This window comes from Polypterus senegalus, chromosome 6 (genome assembly GCF_016835505.1).
Source record: "Polypterus senegalus isolate Bchr_013 chromosome 6, ASM1683550v1, whole genome shotgun sequence".
NCBI lineage: Eukaryota > Metazoa > Chordata > Cladistia > Polypteriformes > Polypteridae > Polypterus > Polypterus senegalus.
The window spans coordinates 109,913,721-109,934,301 of NC_053159.1; the positions used below are offsets into that span (position 1 = coordinate 109,913,721).

Sequence of the window (20,581 nt, forward strand, 5' to 3'; positions counted from 1 at the left end):
ATAACTAAATCTGGAAGTGTCACCAACATGCCTGGGAGAGGACCCAAGTTTACTTTGGCCACGCATACAGTGAACAAGGTGAAAAGAAGGGTAAAAAAAAAATCCCCAAGGATCACTGTTGGAGAAATAAAGAGCAAAGAAACATCCTGAAGTCGCCAAATCTCCATAACTACCATCAGACCCCACCACCATGCCAGCAGATTATTTGGAAGGCATCCCCCCCAAAAAAAGCCTTTCCTATCTTTTAACGATAAATTTTAGCACATGGAAATTTAATTAGAACTGTGTTCTCTGATCAGGTGAAACAAAAATTCAAATTTTTGTCAACAAGCACTCAAGGTAGTTGTAGCATGAAGTGGATGTACTGTGTTGATGTTGGGCTGTTTTTCCTCCATAAGCTCTGAGAATCTCATTGGGGTACATAATATCATGAAATACCAGGACATTTTAAGTTTAAATCTAGCTGCCTCTGCCAGGAAACTAAAACTGGGTCATCGTTGGATCTTCATCAGGACATCGATCCATAAAAATATTTCCAGCACAAAATCATGCTTCTACTATGTTACTGGCAAAGGGGGTTTGAACGAAGTATTAAATGCAGTGGTGGCAAAACCTGTGGAATGTGTGGTTTTGTTAATATTATTTTGTGATGAGGGATTATTTTTCCTTGGAATAAATTTACTTCAGCTAAAGGTTTGATATCTCTCATTTTTATCAGTGTGTGATTCAGATAATTCTTTCAAAAGTTTTTTTTTTTTCCCCCCCAGGGGTGCTGGTAATTGTGGAGGAGCTATAAATGTGAACCTTACTGACTTTAATATTCATTAATAAAAATTGATCCTTACTATTAGCTAAAAATGTGAAATCATACTTTACATATTAATTGCTGTAAAGTTAGTAAGTTTTCTGGTTATCAATAACATTTGTTTTATTAGTAATACAGTTCAGTGTCAAAATACTGCAGGTTTTTCTCTTTCATGTACTAAGATCATACAGTTCATATGCAAGTAACTGGATGATCTTGGTAGTGATTCCATAAACCTAAATAATAATCTTTATTATGCTAAATAAATGCACCAAAAACTCAAATTTATATAGGTGATGAGTCATTAAACTTTGTTTTGAAGGGTATGTTGCATCTTACGTAAGCCTTTTTTGTACAAAAGACCTGATAGAAGTACAACAAACATTTTCAAAATATTGCCAAATTTTTAAAAAATCATTCTCCAAACTTCCTTTCTGTGTTTTTCCAGGTATGAGAGCATCATTGCCACATTATGTGAAAACTTAGATTCATTAGATGAGCCGGATGCACGAGCTGCAATGATATGGATAGTGGGAGAGTATGCTGAAAGGATCGACAATGCAGATGAACTGCTAGAGAGCTTCCTTGAAGGCTTTCATGATGAGAGCACCCAGGTGTGTATTTGCATTGATAAATAAAAGAAGACTATCCTTGACATCCCCTTTTTTAGAAGATAAGTCCTAGACTTCGTGTGGTTTGTTTTTTTTTTTTCTTTTGATGTAGAAATTAAAGGTATAGATTACCGTTTTATTTTTGTATGTATTGGCTTATTTATCTTTTCAACTTTTAATGTCCAAGAATTATTTAAAGGATGTATATTGTAACTCTTTGTTAGTAGTGTTATTTTTAAATTAATTTCATTTCTTTATTATTTGACAATTGATAAGTTGTTTCCAAAGGGTTATCTATAAAGTTTTCAATTAACATTAAGTAGAGATTGATCCAGAATATACCACTTCATTTTTATTTTTTTTTATTTATTTATTTTTTATTTTTGGTGTCTCATATAAACCATAATTTATATCGTTTGAGCTAGTCAGTTGGCTTTTCAGTAAAGTCTATCTAGTAAGTTTGATTTCCACATAGCTTATTTGTAAAAAATAAATAAAATACTTGCAATGTTTCTGAAAAACAATTTTGAATTACAGTATGTAGAATTTACTGCCAAATGTATGTAACAGTTTGCATTTAATGTCAAGATCAAACTTTTTGAAACCCTTCTGATTTTGAGGACTGACCATTTAATTTTTAAAAAAAGCTTACAGCTTTGCTTTTGGTCTTTACAAGGAAAAGGTACAGGGCTTGAATAAGGATTGGGGAAATCGTAGCTATTACTAAAAAAACTTGCACTGTTTAACTTAAATTAAAGGAAAAAAAACTTGCTTTTGATACTTTTATCACTTTTATGCTGAAATCCCTCCATGTCTTTTTAATAAACCCCTTTATAATCACACTGGGGCTCATTTCGGATAATGTAATTATAATTCCAGGAACTGTATTTGAGGAGTGCTATAATAACTGAGGAAACTAAATGGATAAATAATTGTTGCATTTTTTAAATAGCAAGTCATGGTTCCAGCAACTACTTAATATTAATGCCTTTTGCATGTTTGTATAGTTTATTAAATGACACATTTTTAGGTATTATTTTACTTGTCCTTGCATCGTAATTCCAACTTAAGTGTTTCCATAACATTTGAATGTGTGTGTGGCTCTATTCTTGTAAATGGCCCAAATAAGTACAGTGCTCCAAAAAAAGCTGATGCCATCCTTGTTTCAGGCAGGCTAGTGTCATCAGTTACCAGTAAATATTTAAAATGTAATAATTTACTGTATGCTTGGTTTCATATTTTCAATTTAGTTTACATGTATTTTATGCTTTTGTGTGGTATTTGTAAAAAGAGAAATGTATTTGTTGGTATAGTTGTAATTTTAAGTTTGCATTAAATAAAGTTTTGTACATTTACGATTATTTTTTAAGCATAATTTGGTTTAAATTTGACTAACATCTCACATTACTCTACTTCTATAGAGGACAGTTACTAAATTTGCCACTTGTTTCAAACAGGTTCAATTAACACTCCTGACTGCCATTGTAAAGCTATTTTTGAAAAAGCCATCAGAGACACAGGAACTAGTACAACAAGTCCTCAGCCTTGCCACACAGGTATATCAACGCTCTAAATGTACTTTTTTTGCTTGTTCAGTCCTGATATAGACTATTAAAAGTAACATTCTATTTGCAGCTCAGTAAAACAGTACTGTTCCTTCTGCTGGACTTATTTATACATGCGTAGAATGAAAGTATACTGTTTCCCTGGTTCTTTGATTGTATCTTAAAAGCTTTGCTATTGCCTAACCTCCTACCTAATAGTTAAGTCCATTAGAAGCATTGATATTGAATGTGTTATTACGCCTCAACAAAGCAAAAACTCTGCACAGTGGTATTTCATCATTTAAAAGTTAAGTTTTGAACTTTGATCTATGAATTTATCTTGTCAATTGCTTTCGTATCAGCCATGAAAAATAATAAAAACATCATGTACAGAAATAATCAAACTTTTTTTGTACTCTCAGGACTCTGATAATCCGGATCTCCGAGACCGAGGCTATATCTACTGGCGCCTCCTGTCTACTGACCCTGTTACAGCTAAAGAGGTAGTTTTGTCTGAAAAGCCTCTTATTTCAGAGGAGACTGACCTAATTGAACCAACACTACTAGATGAACTTATCTGCCATATTGGATCATTGGCTTCTGTTTATCATAAACCTCCTAATGCATTTGTTGAAGGGAGCCATGGCATTCATCGAAAGCACCTGCCAATCCAGCCTGGAGGGTAAGTAAAAAAAAAAAAAAAAAGTTTCTTAATCTATATAGAATATATATAATTGAATTTATGTCTATCTGTTAGAGCATCCCATGAAAACCACCACACCTATTTCTACAAAACTCTACAGCTAATTCAAATGTAGTCTGGCATAAACTATAGGCTAATAAAACTTAAAAACTATCATATGTAGAAAAAACCTAATGAAAACTACCTCACTAAATGTTGCCACTATCACTGAAATATTACTTTGTATCATTACATATCCTCTATATGGCAGCAACAGCTCAATATTGTGCCTTACTAAAATTGTTTGAAAGGAATGGCACTTTATTTGGTATCTGTCTTCTCTTGCATCTCAATTTTAGAGTTATTGTTATATGTCTGTCTGTTTGAGCATCATGTGAAAGCCACCACACCTATTTCTACAAACCGTTCCTTTGAATACATGTTTTCCAATGTTTAAATATCTAGAAAAAATTTTTAAAAAATAAGACCACCTCACTCATGGTTGTCATTTTTTGCTGGATCTTTGTGCCTTTTAACCTCAATATCTACAGTACACAACATGATATTATTATGGTGTGTACTTTAAAAGAATTAGAAACACTTGTGTAACAAGATCTCACCAACTTCAGGTGTTTATCTTATCCACTTTAAAATCCACTTTTTGAGATTTTTAAAATATTTAAGCCTGTTGAAAGGCAATACGATTTTAATGTTTGCCGCTCAATTACTCTTTTATTTGATAATGGTATCAAAAATCCATTCTCTCTTTTTATGGAAACTCATTTCATGATGAAGAAAAAAGGGTTGTTTTCAGTTTTTGCCTAGGGCCTTTGTCAGTTGTGATGAGATCCGTGCTTGAGCTGGATTAATGGAAGTCTTTCGGGATGGCAGGGGTGCAGAGTGTTGCTCAGGGAGGACAGTGGCATGAGTGTCACTTGACCCTTATTTGTCTCTCAGTGATTGATTTGTACATTACAACTGTATAGTCTATTATACACACTCTAAAACATTTCAGTATTACTACTGAGTTCTGTTGGAGTGTGCGTACCTCTGGTCCTCAAATAAATGGGAGTTGAAAGAGGTGAATGATGAACTTGATTATGAATTGTATTGAATTATGGATTTTCACAGGCCTGCTTAATGATTTTGTGGTAGTTATATGGCATTAATATGTTATTACTTTAAATGCACCTGGCATTTTTGTTTTATCATTTACATCACAGGTTTTTTTTTAATATTTTAAATACTCTGCCTCTGAGTTAACCTGAATGGAGTATTTTCAAGCTCCTTTGCTATAAGCTGTCATCTTTATTATTATCCACGTGTTAAGTGGATGCAGCTTTTAGTGATGAAAGAGGGTAAGATAATCAAATGGCTCTTCAGAGCTGTCAAGGGGAACTGCTTGAGGTGGAAATGAGGCAGTAGTCAAGATTCACATAACTAGTTGTTTTCACTTGATGGCACGTGAGCTGAACAACAAGAGATGCCATGTGTTCCTGACATTTTCTATGCTGTTTTCACTTCCTATAACCTTGAGGTATAATTCATATTATAGATGTAAAATTACTTTTGAATGGAGAGAGAGGCTTCATATTCAAAATGCAAAAGCGAGCATGTTCTCTCTGCAAGATGGTGGAACATAAATGCAAAAAAAAAAAAAAAAAAAACATTTTGCACTAAATACTGATTTTCATCCCCAAATCACACAATGCATACTAGTTTTTTCATGATAAACACATTTTGTCCATATCATGGAAGTGTGCTTTGCCTTGTTTTACACTTGGCACTTTATAAATGTGTTCTGAGTCACTGATAAGCTCTGTTCGTGCTTAGTTATATGGTGCTATATTTATTTACGTAAGGATGTTTGCCTTAAGAAGACCATATTTTTGGGATTGGCTCCTGTCTACCACAATGCTGTTGTGCAGAAAAGCTTGGATTCATAACATTCATAAAGTGGATAGAAGGGCAAATATGTGTATCAACAAAGAAATAATTAAAATCTCTACATTGCTTTGGAAAAGATCCCCCTTTTCTTTTTGATAGAAATTTACAACTATTAGATTTATATCTACATAACTAAACCATACAAATTTTAACAAATAGTATAATACAGTTTAAGATTATAGTAATATGTACGTGTAAGAGGCTGTTTTTCATTTGTTTACCCATTATCTGGTATTTGCCAGATAAATAAGCTATTTAATTTAGTATTTATCTTTCAGGAATTTAGCCTAGCCTGACATCACAGTTGGCTTGTCCTTTCTCGCTCGAATGCACAGCCTTGGGTGAGAGAGAGCTAAGCTCTAATGCTGTGACTAAAAGCTTTTTTTTAATTTGGGGAAAAGCTTATAAAAGCTAGAGGTTCACTTGACACTGTTATTCCTCAGCTTAATGCATATTAAAAGGTAAACATGAGAAGATCAAGCATTAAATGGCTGTGCTTACTAGCTACTCTTGAGTTATTTTTTGTTTTTTGTTTTTTGACACCAAGACTTTAAAGAGATGTCTATTGCTATGTGGACTTATATTGTCATTGCTTGGGGTTCAATTATATTAAGTTGTCTTTGTTGTGGTTCCTTTGTGTGTGCATTTGCTGTGAAGTAGTCTTCTTTGGTTTAAATTTGCCTGTTAGCTCTTTGCTGTGTCCTTTGCAGATTCCAAGTAAAAAGTGAGTTTAGTTGCCAATATGCCATTACTGGAGTAAAAATGATGATGATAATAATAATACTGTTTATTTATATAGCACCTTTCTCATGCTTTAAACGATTCCCAGAAATTCAGAATGAACAATACTGGATGCAAATATCTACAAAAAACACTAAATAAAGATCAACAGAAGATGCACAAAGCTTTGAATTAGAATAAGAGATAATGTGAATAAAATACAAAAATACAAATACTACAAGAAAGCCATAAACAAATGGTATAATTTGGGATACAAATCAGTGTAGCTCCTACTGTCAGATTAGGTTCAGTCCCTAACATGAAGCAGAAGCTTAAAGAGCTGATCCCAAAGCAAGTAATCATCCAGAGGGATATCAGAGAGTGAGTGTCCAGCTAAAAGAGAGCTTAGGGGAGAGTATGCTTTCAAACAAATGAGTAGTTTGGCCCAAAACAGAGTGAAGAGATATGTACATCTATTTTTTCAATCGGAGGCTGCTTTTACTGATAGATTGGAGTCCAATTCCTGGCTATATGTGCATGACGGTCTCCTTTATAGTAAGCAAGAACTCAGCTAAGGACGAATGACTTGCTTAGATGTCTGTTGTTCTGGCAAAGTTTGCAGGGATGTCAGCTTGCCTTTAATTAACATGTTTGGTTATGAAATCAAATTTAGAAAGCAAGCCAACCAAATCGTAGCTTATAGTAGAGCTGCAGTACATTTCATCCACTGAAAAGTATTCTTCTGGAGTTTAGATAGAGGAAGTGCAGCAGGCTCACTGCATGTCTCTATCATATAAGCTATCAAGCTTGATTCTTAATAGCAAAAGAACAGTTAGCAATCTCCAACGCGCGACTTTAACATGTGACCAACTCTGGAGAAGAGAATTTCATTTTGTGAACAACTTTCATAAATTAAAGGAGCTTCTGTGTTTTGTGAGCTGGCCAGGCAATAGCATGTTTTACATCAAATTACCAAGACACACATTAATAAATAAAATAACAGTTATAGAAGACTAGCAAAATACCCACGCTTTGCAGCGGAGAAGTAGTGTGTTAAAGAAGTAATGAAAAAGAAAAGGAAACATTTTGAAAATAATGTAACATTTTTGTCAATGTAATTATTTTGTCACTGTTATGAGTGTTGCTGTCATATATATATATATATATATATATATATATATATATATATATATATATATATATATATATATATATATATATATATATATATATATATATATACAGTCATGTGAAAACATTAGGACACCCTTTGAAAGCATGTGGTTTTTGTAACATTTTTAATAAATGGTTATTTCATCTCCGTTTCAACAATACAGAGAGATTAAAGTAATCCAACTAAACAAAGAAAACTGAGGAAAAGTCTTTTCAAGATCTTCTGTAAATGTCATTCTACAAAAATGCCTATTCTAACTGAGGAAAAGATAGGACACCCTTGCCCCTAATAGCGAGTGTTACCTCCTTTGGCTGAAATAACTGCAGTGAGACGGTTCTTGTAGCCATCTACCAGTCTTCGACATCGGTCTGAGGAAATTTTACCCCACTCCTCAATGCAGAACTTTTTCAGCTGTGAGATGTTTGAGGGTTTCTTGCACGTACAGCCCTTTTCAAGTCACCCACAGCATCTCAATGGGATTCAAATCTGGACTTTGACTTGGCCATTCCAGGACTCTCCATTTCTTCTTTTCAGCCAATCTTTGGTTGATTTACTAGTATGTTTTGGGTCATTGTCATGTTGCATGGTCCAGTTCCGCTTCAGCTTTAATTTTCTAACTGATGGTCTCACATGTTCTTCAAGCACCTTCTGATACACAGTAGAATTCATCGTGGATTCTATGATGGTGAGCTGACCAGGTCCTGCTGCAGCAAAGCAGCCCCAAACCATGACACTTCCACCTCCATGCTTCACAGTTGGTATGAGGTTCTTTTCTTGGAATGCTGTGTTTGGTTTACGCCAAACATGTCCTCTGCTGTTGTGTCCAAATAATTCAATTTTGGACTCATCTGTCCAAAGAACATTATTCCAGAAGTCCTGGTCTTTGTCAACTTTATCTCTGGCAAATGTCAGTCTGGCCTCGATGTTTCTCTTGGAAAGCAAAGGTTTCCTCCTTGCACACCTCCCATGCAAGTTAAACTTGTACAGTCTCTTTCTGATTGTAGAGGCATGTACTTCTACATCAACAGTAGCCAGAGCCTGCTGTAGTTCTCGAGATGACACTTTAGGGTTTTTGGAGACCTCTTTTAGCATCTTGCGGTCTGCTCTTGGGGTGAACTTGCTGGGGCGACCAGTCCTGGGCATGTTGGCAGTTGTTTTGAAAGCCCTCCACTTGTAGACTATCTTCCGGACAGTGGAATGGCTGATTTCAAAATCTTTTGAGATCTTTTAAATCCCTTCCCAGACTCATAGGCTGCTACAATCTTTTTTCTGAAGTCCTCTGACAGCTCTTTTGTTCTCACCATGGTGCTCACTCTCACTTCAACAGTCAGGAGCACACCAAACTAAATGTCTGAGGTTTAAATAGGGCAAGCCTCATTCAACATGCAGAGTAACGATCTACTAATTATGTGCACCTGGTGTGATATACCTGTGTGAGATCTGAGCCAATTTAAGAGGGAATACATGTGAGGGTGTCCTATCTTTTCCTCAGTTAGAATAGGCATTTTGTAGAATGACATTTACAGAAGATCTTGAAAAGACTTTTCTTCAGTTTTCTTTGTTTAGTTGGATTACTTTAATCTCTCTGTATTGTTGAAACGGAGATGAAATAACCATTTATTAAAAATGTTACAAAAAACCACATGCTTTCAAAGGGTGTCCTAATGTTTTCACATGACTGTATATATATATAATACACACACACACACACACACATCCATCCACATATATATACTGCATCCACATATATATATATATATATATATATACTGCTCAAAAGAATTAAAGGAACACTTTTTAATCAGAGTATAGCATAAAGTCAATGAAACTTATGGGATATTAATCTGGTCAGTTAAGTAGCAGAGGGGGTTGTTAATCAGTTTCAGCTGCTGTGGTGTTAATGAAATTAACAACAGATGCACTAGAGGGGCAACAATGAGATGACCCCCAAAACAAGAATGGTTTAACAGGTGGAGGCCACTGACATTTTTCCCTCCTCATCTTTTCTGACTGTTTCTTCACTAGTTTTGCATTTGGCTACAGTCAGTGTCACTACTGGTAGCATGAGGCGATACCTGGACCCTACAGAGGTTGCACAGGTAGTCCAACTTCTCCAGGATGGCACATCAATACGTGTCATTGCCAGAAGGTTTGCTGTGTCTCCCTGCACAGTCTCAAGGGCATGGAGGAGATTCTAGGAGACAAGCAGTTACTCTAGGAGAGCTGGAGAGGGCCATATAATGTCCATAACCTATCAGCAGGTCCAGTATCTGCTCCTTTGGGCAAGGAGTAACAGGATGAGCACTGCCAGAGCCCTACAAAATGACCTCCAGCAGGCCACTGGTGTGAATGTCTCTGACCAAACAACCAGAAAGACTTCATGAGGGTGACCCAAGGGCCCCATGTCCTCTAATGGGCCCTGAGCTCACTGCCCAGCAGCATGCAGCTCGATTGGCATTCGCCATAGAATACCAGAATTGGCAAATGCACCACTGGTGTCCTGTGCTTTTTACAGATGAGAGCAGGTTCACCCTGAGCACGTGACAGAAGTGAAAGGGTCTGGAGAAGCCATGGAGAACATTATGCTGCCTGTAACATCATTCAGCATGAGCAGTTTGGTGGTGGGTTAATGATTGTCTGGGGAGGCATATCCATGGAGGGTCACACAGACCGCTACATGCTTGACAAAGGCACCTTGGCTGCCATTAGGTATCAGGATGAAATCCTTGGACCCATTGTCAGACCCTATGCTGGTACAGTGGCTCCTGGTGCACGACAATTCCTGGCCTCATGTGGTGAGAGTATGCAGGCAGTTCCTGGAGGATGAAGGAATTGATACCATTGACTGGCCACCACACTTTCCTGACCTAAATCCAATAGAACACCTCTGGGACATTATGTTTTGGTCCATCCAATGCCACCAGGTTGCACCTCAGACTGTCCAGGAGCTCAGTGATGCCCTGGTCCAGATCTGGGAGGAGATCCCCCACAACACCATCTGTCATCTCATTAGAAGCATGCATCGATGTTGTCAGGCATGTATACAAGAACACAGGGGCCATACAAAGTGCTGCGTACAATTTTGAGTTGCTGCAATTAAATTTTGGCAAAATGAACTAGCCTGCCACATAATTTTTTCAGTCCTGATTTTTGGGGCGTCTTTGAATTCAGGGCTCTGTAGGTTGATCATTTTCATTTCCATCAAACGATGTGGCATCCTTTCGTTCCTAACACATTACCCAGTCTATATCAGTATAGATATCCAGGAGGATTTCTTTTTCCCATTGAGATCTGATGTGTTTTCAAAGTGTTCCTTTAATTTTTTTGAGCAGTTTTTATATATATATATATATTTACATACATACACAGACACATACATACATATACACACACATACAGTGGGTACGGAAAGTATTCAGACCCCCTTCAATTTTCACTCTTTGTTATATTGCAGCCATTTGCTAAAATCATTTAAATGAATTTTTTCCCCTCATTAATGTACACACAGCACCCCATATTGACAGACAAAAAAAAGAAGTTTTGAAATTGTTGCAGATTTATTAAAAAAGAAAAACAAATATCACATGGTCCTAAGTATTCAGACCCTTTGCTCAGTATTTAGTAGAAGCACCCTTTTGAGCTAATACAGACATGAGTCTTCTTGGGAAAGATGCAACAAGTTTTTCACACCTGGATTTGGGAATCCTCTGCCATTCCTCCTTGCAAATCCTCTCCAGTTCTGTCAGGTTGGATGGCTAACGTTGGTGGACAGCCATTTTTAGGTCTCTCCAGAGATGCTCAATTGGGTTTAAGTCAGGGCTCTGGCTTGCAACCAGTCATCCTGTCCCTGTAGCTGAAAAACACCCCCACAGCATGGTGCTGCCACCGCCATGCTTCACTGTGGGGACTGTATTGGACAAGTGATGAGCAGTGCCTGGTTGTCTCCACACATACCACTTAGAATTAAGGCCAAAAAGTTCTATCTTGGTCTCATCAGACCAGAGAATCTTATTTCTCACCATCTCAGAGTCCTTCAGGTGTCTTTTAGCAAGCTCCATGCGGGCTGTCATGTGTCTTGCACTGAGGAGAGGCTTCCAACAGGCTACTCTGCCATAAAGCCCTGACTGGTGGAGGGCTGCAGTGATGGTTGACTTTCTACAACTTTCTCCCATCTCCTGACTGCATCTCTGGAGCTCAGCCAAAGTGATCTTTGGGTTCTTCTTTACCTCTGTCACCAAGGCTCTTCTCCCCCGGTAGCTCAGCTTGGCCGGACGGCCAGCTCTAGGAAGGGTTCTGGTCGTCCCAAACGTCTTCCAAATTTAAGGATTATGGAGGCCACTGTGTTCTTGGGAACCTTAAGTGCAGCAGAAATTTTTTGTAACCTTGGCCAGATCTGTGCCTTGCCACAATTCTGTCTCCGAGCTCTTCAGGCAGTTCCTTTGACCTCATGATTCTCATTTGCTCTGACATGCATTGTGAGCTGTAAGGTCTTATATAGACAGGTGTGTGGCTTTCCTAATCAAGTCCAATCAGTATAATCAAACACAGCTGGATTCAAATGAAGGTGATCTCAAGGATGATCAGAAGAAATGGAAAGCACCTGAGTTAAATACTGTATATGAGTGTCACAGCAAAGGGTCTGAATACTTAGGACCATGTGATATTTCAGTTTTTCTTTTTTAATAAATCTGCAACAATTTCAAAAATTCTTTTTTTTGTCTTTCAATATGGGGTGCTGTGTGTACATTAATGAGGAAAAAAATTAATTTAAATGATTTTAGCAAATGACTGCAATATAACAAAGAGTGAAAAATTGAAGGGGGTCTGAATACTTTCCGTACCCACTGTATGTATATGTGTGTGTGTGTGTGTGTATATATATATATATATATATATATATATATATATATATATATATATTATTATTATACCCTTTGGGGTGCGAGCAGCTGTTGCTGGGCATGCCAGAATCCATTGAGGAAGAAAACAGAAAAACATTATTTGTACAAATTCTTAATTTATCTATCCATTCCTAAATAGTTAAATGGGCAGGCTATTTCGTATCAGGGCAATACGCTGCTTGTTAAAATGGATGACTTCCGCTCTTACGTGCACATAGTGTTGTGTGGGCATTATGAACTATCGTATCTGTTCAAGTTCTATTTGAATTTTAAATATAAGTAATTTTTATTTAGTCGACAGAAATATCTTTGGTAGGAATGCAAGTTAAATTTAGTCATCTATGCATAAATTTTTCTTCACCATAGAAATGTAAAGGCTAAATTCAACTTACATTCTTACCAAAAATATTTCTGTCGACCAAATAGAACCTACTTATATCCAAATAGAACTTGAAAAGATATATTTTTTCGAATCTGAGCACGCATTTTAGATGGACTTAACACGCACTACATCAAGCCCCATGCTATTGTGCTCTGGCCTGCCTGCCTCAATAAGTCCCCGTCGCTTCGCTCTTACTTTTTTACCATTCATTTAATCATGGGCCTCTCTACAGTTTTGTTTATTTTCGGGTTGTAATGTTCATTAAATTTATGTATCATCTGGTCCGTTGGCGGACCGCGCATCTCACACCTAGGCCTTCAGTACTGCTCTGTCTGAATCAACCTGTCCCTCAAAAACTAATTTATGGTTATAAAAACCACCTTAATATGCAGAAACACAATATAAAGAGCCGCTGCATTGCAGATAGAATCGCAACATTTTACTCACCAAAAATTCGGATTATTTGTAAACAAAATCCATCCTCCTCTCTTTCCTCAAAAACAGTTCAATCACTCTGTCGTATGGATTATCCGTGCGCCTCAGTTCCATCAAAAAGTCCCTTTCTATCGCCATCGAAGCTAATGCTGAAAATCGAACCTGCGGCTTCTATCCAATTAATGGGTCTGAATACGGTGACGTCGCCGTACGCCTGCTAGAGGGCTGTACTAACACCAACTCAAAATCTGATTGGTTGAAGCAACAGGTTAATCGACATTTATTCTGTGTTAGAGTGCCTGCACAACTAACTGTAAAGTCCTCTCTGCCTGGCAACAAATGATGGCTGAAATGTGATTGGTTAAATGCTTTAATACGAAAATACATGCCTGGAAGCAGCACAACCATCGGAAAAGTTATGAAAGGAAGCGGACAGACTATTTGTTATTATTTAATAAGTATTCATGGACAAAGTATAATTAACATCAGTTTGTGATTCAGATATTTTTACTTATGAATATGCTAAGCACAGTCCTTCACCCGCGAATATTTACCTTATATGGGCAGGCACTCAATTACGTGGGAGGCGTGATGACGCGACACGCAACTCCGCCTCCCACGGCCATCGAGCTGCAGTCTATTACAGTATATGGACGAAAAAATAGGTTCCAGTTATGACCATTACGCGTAGAATTGAAATGAAACCTGCCCAACTATTGTAAGTAAGCTTTAAGGAATGAGCCTGACAAATTTCAGCCTTCTACCTACACGGGAAGTTGGAGAGTCAGTCAGTCAGTCAGTCAGTGCTTTGCCTTTTATTAGTATAGATAGATGGAGGTGTATATGTAGGTAGAAGCTGCTGAGTGGCTGGCAGGGTCCTTTCTTGGTTAAATTAAACTCAGTGATGGCTGACTACACTGTAATTATGGTCTTTAAGGTTACATACAGTGGTCCCTTGTTGCTAGCATAAAGTTAGTGGTCAGTTAACCCTTTACCTACCCATATATATTGCGTGTGCACATCACAGTCTTTTTGCAACTCCTGCTTGGCAGTAGAGAATCTGCTATTGAGAACAGAGAGCAGGTGCTGACACTTGAACAACAAAGAGTAGGCAAATTTCTTTTGGTTAAGCGTTAATGGTTCATTTCTTTTGTGTTCCAGCAATGAAACTGGTGAGAGTCCTGTAGGAGCTGGTCCCACAACCCAACTTGATCAGCCACAGGTCATCCCTTCACAAGGAGATCTCCTGGGTGATCTTCTAAATCTTGACCTAGGTCCACCTGTCAATGTCCCTCAAGTATCCTCTATGCAGATGGGAGCTGTGGATCTTCTTGGTGCTGGTCTGGACAGTTTGGTAAGCCTTTAAGTCTTCATGCTAAAAAAGCATAACTATGGGGAAAAATGTAGAGGTTAAAGTCCCTTTACAAAAAGAAAAAAATATTATTCAAATTTTGCAGCTGATTTTTTTAAATATAGGTGGCAGTGATATTAGGGGTGATACGCTTGTTTAAACTCATGTCTGCTAATATGAATAATTTGGTAGATTTTATAGATACCTGAGCTGTTGCAAGGATAAATACAACTCAAACACCCACAAACTTACACTGTTAATGACTGAACATAGGTATGTCCACTAAATTATATCAGGCTTCTACTGTATATTCATTAGTTAAGCATTAAAGTCAATGCTGAACAGTTTTAGATTCTCTCTGTTTTAATATGTTCACTTATTTTACTTATTATATAATAAAACGCCCATTATTAAATAAATAACAAATTTACCATCTGTTTTAATAAACCAGATGTGTGATTAACTAAATGTTTTATGTTCAAAACGTAAGCTCAAACAGAACAGTATACAGTGCACATTTGATCTCTGACAGCCCCAGTTGGTCTTTGCTGTGTTCAGGTTATCATGGCCTTGCTACCTTGGTCACAGTGAGTTTTGAGGGATCGCCAGATATTGGAGAAAATTTAAAAAAGGTTTCCAGGAAGAAAAATTTTCAGACTGCTGATGATTTAGAAGACGCTTTGCCTACATTGTATGCCATGAAGGCCTAGGAATAGCATATCAACAACAACTTGGAATACTTGTGCATAAAATAATATATTCTTTGGTGATAATTTCTATAAATTCATAGATGTAAGTAAAAAGACAAAACACCATCAATCTTGGGTATTGAATTTGCAAATGTTAAGATTGGAGTAGAAGACCTTATCATGACCCGTGAGTGCATTGAGAACTACACAACGAAAGTGCTATTATCAAGTTTAATTTTAAACCCATTATTAATCTAAAAGGTAAAATAACAAGCTGTGATCTACAGAGCAGTGGGAAATCGTTATGGCTGAGTTATGCATGTGGAATTCAGCACATTAAGTCTGCTTTCCTGCATACTTTCTAAAGTTAAAGATTTTGATGGTTCTTTTATGGTATGGGAACAATTCTTTTCATGGTTTAGGTCCACTGATTTCTTTAGTATTCAAAGAAAGTGACAATAGAGAGAAGTCAAATCTGTGTAAACATGCTCATCCTATGGTGCAGCATTTCTTTCCTAATGGTAGTAAAATGCACTTATTAATAGAGCATGAGAGATCCCAAATTAATTTTAAGTGTATGAGAGTGAAATATGCCACAGCAGTATCAGTCCTTACCATTTAAGTGAAAGGTTCTCATGGAACAGTGCCGTTGTGTACCTCTTCCAGGTAAATTGGAGACTTAGTGTCCTATTCAGACAGTTTAGTTGGGAATTTCCTTTTCTGTCAAGTAACACATAGATGGTGGTAACAGTGCTAGCTCTTTAAAGCACTTTGTCATGTTACATGCTGTTATGGGTACTACATACATTTATGCGTATGTTTGTGTAAAATTGTTTTTAACTCATTGTTATTAAGTCATTAACTAGAACCTTATGGTAAGTAAAACATGACCTGGAACTGAGGGGGATAAACAAAGTTCTGCTATACACAAATGAAAAAGAATGTATTCCTTGTTCTGAATAAATTGGTTACTGCACTGTTTTCAGAAGTAACTGCATCCAAACATTTCCTCTTGTTATTAGTCAGTCTCTCACAGCACCATTGAGGAGTTTCAGCTAACCAACTTCATGATGAAATACTTTTACTCAGTAACATTTTCAGACTTGCTAAATTCAGATCCTGTCACAATATCTCAGTTAGATCAGGTCTAATTTAGACCTGATTATTAATTAGGCTGTCCAAAGATCCAAATGTTTTTCTTCAAGCTTTCTGATGTAGACTTTCTTTTGGGTGATTGTCTTGCTGCATGACTGATCTGAACTTCACCTTCAGCTCACAGGAACTGATAAGTTGTGACATTTTTATGAGAAATATTTTGATATAGACCTCAATTTGTGACTCATCCGTGCACTTAATATGTTTGAAGAGAGCACACATTTTTTTTAGTGAGTGGTTCTAGTCTTGCTTACTTGTAAATTGTCTTTTTGTAATGAACACCTACTACGGTCGCATGGAAAAAGAGATATGTAAATACCACATTCATGCAGAAATTTTGGTAAGTAGGTTGCTCATAAACATATTTTAAATGCAAATACTCAACAAAAAAAAGACATCAAGTGGTATTTTAAACTAGTGCAGAGTGAACCATATAGTCTATCAAGCAGCCATACTGGTTTTCTGCTTAATTTGGTATGATTTCCATAATTAAAGCGTTTGCATTTTTCTTTTTTCATTTTGCTTTTCCTTCTTCAGATGGGAGAAGACACACAATGGGTAAATAAAATCTGCTGTATTTATCTTTGAATCATTCGTCTCTGCATGTGTTTCCTAAAGATTATCTACAATGAACAAAAAATGGTCTCATCACCCATCATGTCTGTCTTGCAAATTCAATCAGATTAATTCATATTTGAATGAGTGGGTTAGCTGTTGCCTCTAAGGGTACACTTTTTTGGCAGATGGTTATTCTAAGTCTCTCCCTTAGATCTAAATTACAGATGTTATCACTCCATTCGTAGAGAAAATTATAGTTTTTATTCATTTGATTAATTATTCCCAAGGTTGATTGCTGAACAGTTCATATTAAGTTCAGCAGTTACAAACTGTACAGTAAAATGTTCTATTCTACAATGCAAGTATTTTGCTCAATGAAAACAAACAACTTAGTCAGAAATGCAGACCATATTACTATTTTTTGTCAAAGTCTTTCACTTAACAGTTATACAAGACATAGTGTTTTTTTTTTTTGACACACGACACATGTTTAAAAGAAACCCTTTTAACAAATTGATAACAAAGCTCATACAACTACTGAGTGCTACATGTAAGCGTAATTGTTTGACCATACATTAACTTTGATATGCAATACATTCTGACCAGTACTGATAGCATCTTGTTTATTCCAATATGCACAGTTTTTACAAACCAAGTTGGAAAAGTGTACTAAATGGGACACTGTCTGTACTTATAGTTTTTGTAATTAATATCAACATACAGGTGCATCTCAATAAATTAGAATATCATCAAAGGTAATTTATTTCACTAATTCAGTTCAAAAAGTGAAACTCATATTATATAGATTCATTACACACAGAGTGATATATTTTAAGCGTTTATTTCTTTTCATTTTGCTGATTATGGCTTACAGATAACAAAAACTCAAAATTCAGAATCTCAGGAAAATTTGAATATTACGTAAGACCAATTAATAAAATATATTTTTAATGCAGAAATGTTGGCCTACTGAAACATATGTCCATGTATGCACAAAATACTTGGTTGGGGCTCCTTTTGCATGAACTACTGCAGCATTGTGCCGTGGCAAGGAGGCAATCAGCCTGTGGCACTGTTGAGGTGTTATGGAAGCCCAGGATGCTTTGATAGCGGGCTTCAGCTTGTCTGCATTGTTGGATCTGGTGTCACTCATGTTCCTCTTGAGAATACTGGGTTTAGGTCAGGTGAGTTTGCTGGCCAATCAAGCACAGTGATACCATGGTCATTAAACCTGGTATTGGTACTTTTGGTAGTGTGAGCAGGTGCCAAGTCCTGCCGGAAAATAAAATCCGCATAAAGCTTGTCAGCAGAGGGAAGCATGAATTTCCTTGTAGATGTCTGTGTTGACTTTGGACTTGATAAAACATAGTGGACCAACACCAGCAGATGACATGGCTCCCCAAATCATCGCTGACTGTGGAAACTTCACACTGGACCTCAAGCAACTTGAGTTCTGTGCCTTTCCACTCTTCTTCCAGACTCTGGGACCTTGATTTCCAAATGAAATGCAAAATTTACTTTTATCTGAAATGAGGACTTTGGGCCACTGAGCAACAGTCCAGTCTGTTTTCTCCTTAGCCCAGTCTGTTTTCTCCTTAGCCCAGGTAAAACACGTCTAACTTTGTCTCTGGTTCAGGAGTGGCTTGATACAAGAAATTTGACAGTTGTAGCCCATGTACCAGATATGTCTGTGTGTGGTGGCTCTTGAAGCACTGACTCCAGCAGCAGTTGTCCTTCTGAATCCCCACCCAAAATCTTGAATGAGCTGTGCTTCACAATCCTCTTATGGCTGTGGATATCCCTGTTGCTTGTGCACCTTTTTCTGTCACATTTTTCCTTCAACTAAACTTTCCATTAATATACTTGGATACAGCACACTGTGAACAGCCAGCTTCTTTAGCAGTGACCCTTTGTGCCTTACACTCCTTGTGGAGGGTGTCAATGACTGTCTTCTACACAACTGTCAAGTCGGAAATCTTCCTCATGATTGTGTGGCCTACTGAACCGGACTGAGAGATCATTTAAAGGCTGAGGACACTGTTTCAGGTATTTTGGGTTGATTAGCTGAGTTTAGTATGAGACCATAAGTCTACAATTTTTTTAACTTTTCCACAATACAGTAGTCTAATTTTCTCAGATACTGAATTTTGGGTTTTCATTAGGTATAAGCCATAATCAGCAAAATGAAAAGAAATGAACACTTGATATATATCACTCTGTGTGTAATTAAACTATGTAATATGAGTTTCACTTTTTGAATTGAATTACTGAAATAAATGAACTTTTTGATAATATTCTAATTTATTGAGATGCATCTGTATATTGAGCTCTTGGTCACTTATTATATATTGAAAAACTTTAACTGTAAAATTTGTTTTATTTTTCAGTGTTCAAAGCTGCAAAACCGATGCCAGGATTGAGCAATGTATCATAACTAGGGCATGTCTTTTAGGCATTGAACATGTTATTCTACAGAAAGGCAATAGATAGTATTAATACATAGGCTACAAATTTGATGCACAAAGTGGTCTACTAGTTAACATTCTTTTTTTAATAGCTTAAATAATAATTTAAGTATGTAGTTAATGTTGAAAGTATTAATTTAAATGCATACTTCCAAAATACAGCATTCTAGGCTGACATTATTTGGTATAATGATTCTTGCATGCCACATAAAGGATTTCCACTGTTAATTATTTGACTGGGTGTATTTTTTCTGTTTTCTTTTTTAGCTTGGAGGAGATCTTGGTAGTGGTGCTGGGGGAAGTCCTGCTGTAAGTTGCATAGTAATTTCTTTATGAATCTGTGAAAGACTTTATTTTAAGCTTCTTGAGTTTTACCACTGTAAGACAGGTTCCAGTAGCACCAGCTTGGTTATTAGCTCACATGTATTTTGTGAAACAAGAATGATTTTAATTCTCAGAGCAATACAGTAAAATAAATTGAATCCATAAGACAGACTAAAGTGCTGTACGTGGTAAAACTAAAAGTAACCGAGGTGCTAAATTTACATTACTATTTTCTTTTCAGTTTTCAATTTCTATTTTTTCATCAACCAATAAAATCCTTCAACTCGTACTTTGACATTAAAATGGAAAATGCTTATGCAGTATTGGAAAGCACTATATACAATGCATAGACTACAGTAATTTAACATAATACAATAATAATGGAAATTAATATGAACAGAGCTTTGTTATTGTGTATATTGTTATATTCACTAGAAACCTAAATGAGTTGAAATGGTAACTTAAATCGATAACATTGTACTGCTCCACATTTCACTAATTGCTGTAGTAAAACAAGAAAACCAGTAATTTACGTGTTATTTCGGACTGTCTCCTTTATGCTAAATGATTTTCATGATGTAGATAAAGTACAGGTGCTTACATATATTGTAAAATTAGAGTGCAAGTGGGTAAGTGATTTGCTTAGGGTTGTACAGTGCTCTTAATTGCTTGAACTTTGCCATGCTGTGTAAAAACAAATGCACTGAGTTCTGACCTTTGATATAGAAATCATTTGACATGAAGTACTATTTGTAGACTGATTCACAATTAGCAATGGTGACATGCTGCAATCAAGGGATCAATTTTTCTAATGGGACTGTAACATACAGTTGTGGCC

The 20,581-nt window shown here is 36.6% G+C and overlaps 1 protein-coding gene across 2 annotated transcripts in view; it reads left to right on the forward strand.

Moving 5' to 3' along the window:
• Window positions 1–20,581, forward strand: part of ap2b1 (adaptor related protein complex 2 subunit beta 1) — a 77,424-nt gene that overhangs the window by 38,218 nt on the left and 18,625 nt on the right. Inside the window, exons 11-16 of one of the 2 annotated variants that reach the window (XM_039756755.1) lie at window positions 1,254–1,419; window positions 2,874–2,972; window positions 3,383–3,642; window positions 14,363–14,555; window positions 16,934–16,954; window positions 19,687–19,728. In XM_039756755.1, coding sequence (XP_039612689.1) covers window positions 1,254–1,419; window positions 2,874–2,972; window positions 3,383–3,642; window positions 14,363–14,555; window positions 16,934–16,954; window positions 19,687–19,728 — 781 coding nt within the window. The remainder of the gene's footprint in view (window positions 1–1,253; window positions 1,420–2,873; window positions 2,973–3,382; window positions 3,643–14,362; window positions 14,556–16,933; window positions 16,955–19,686; window positions 19,729–20,581) is intronic. The other variant, XM_039756756.1, reaches the window with a different exon arrangement.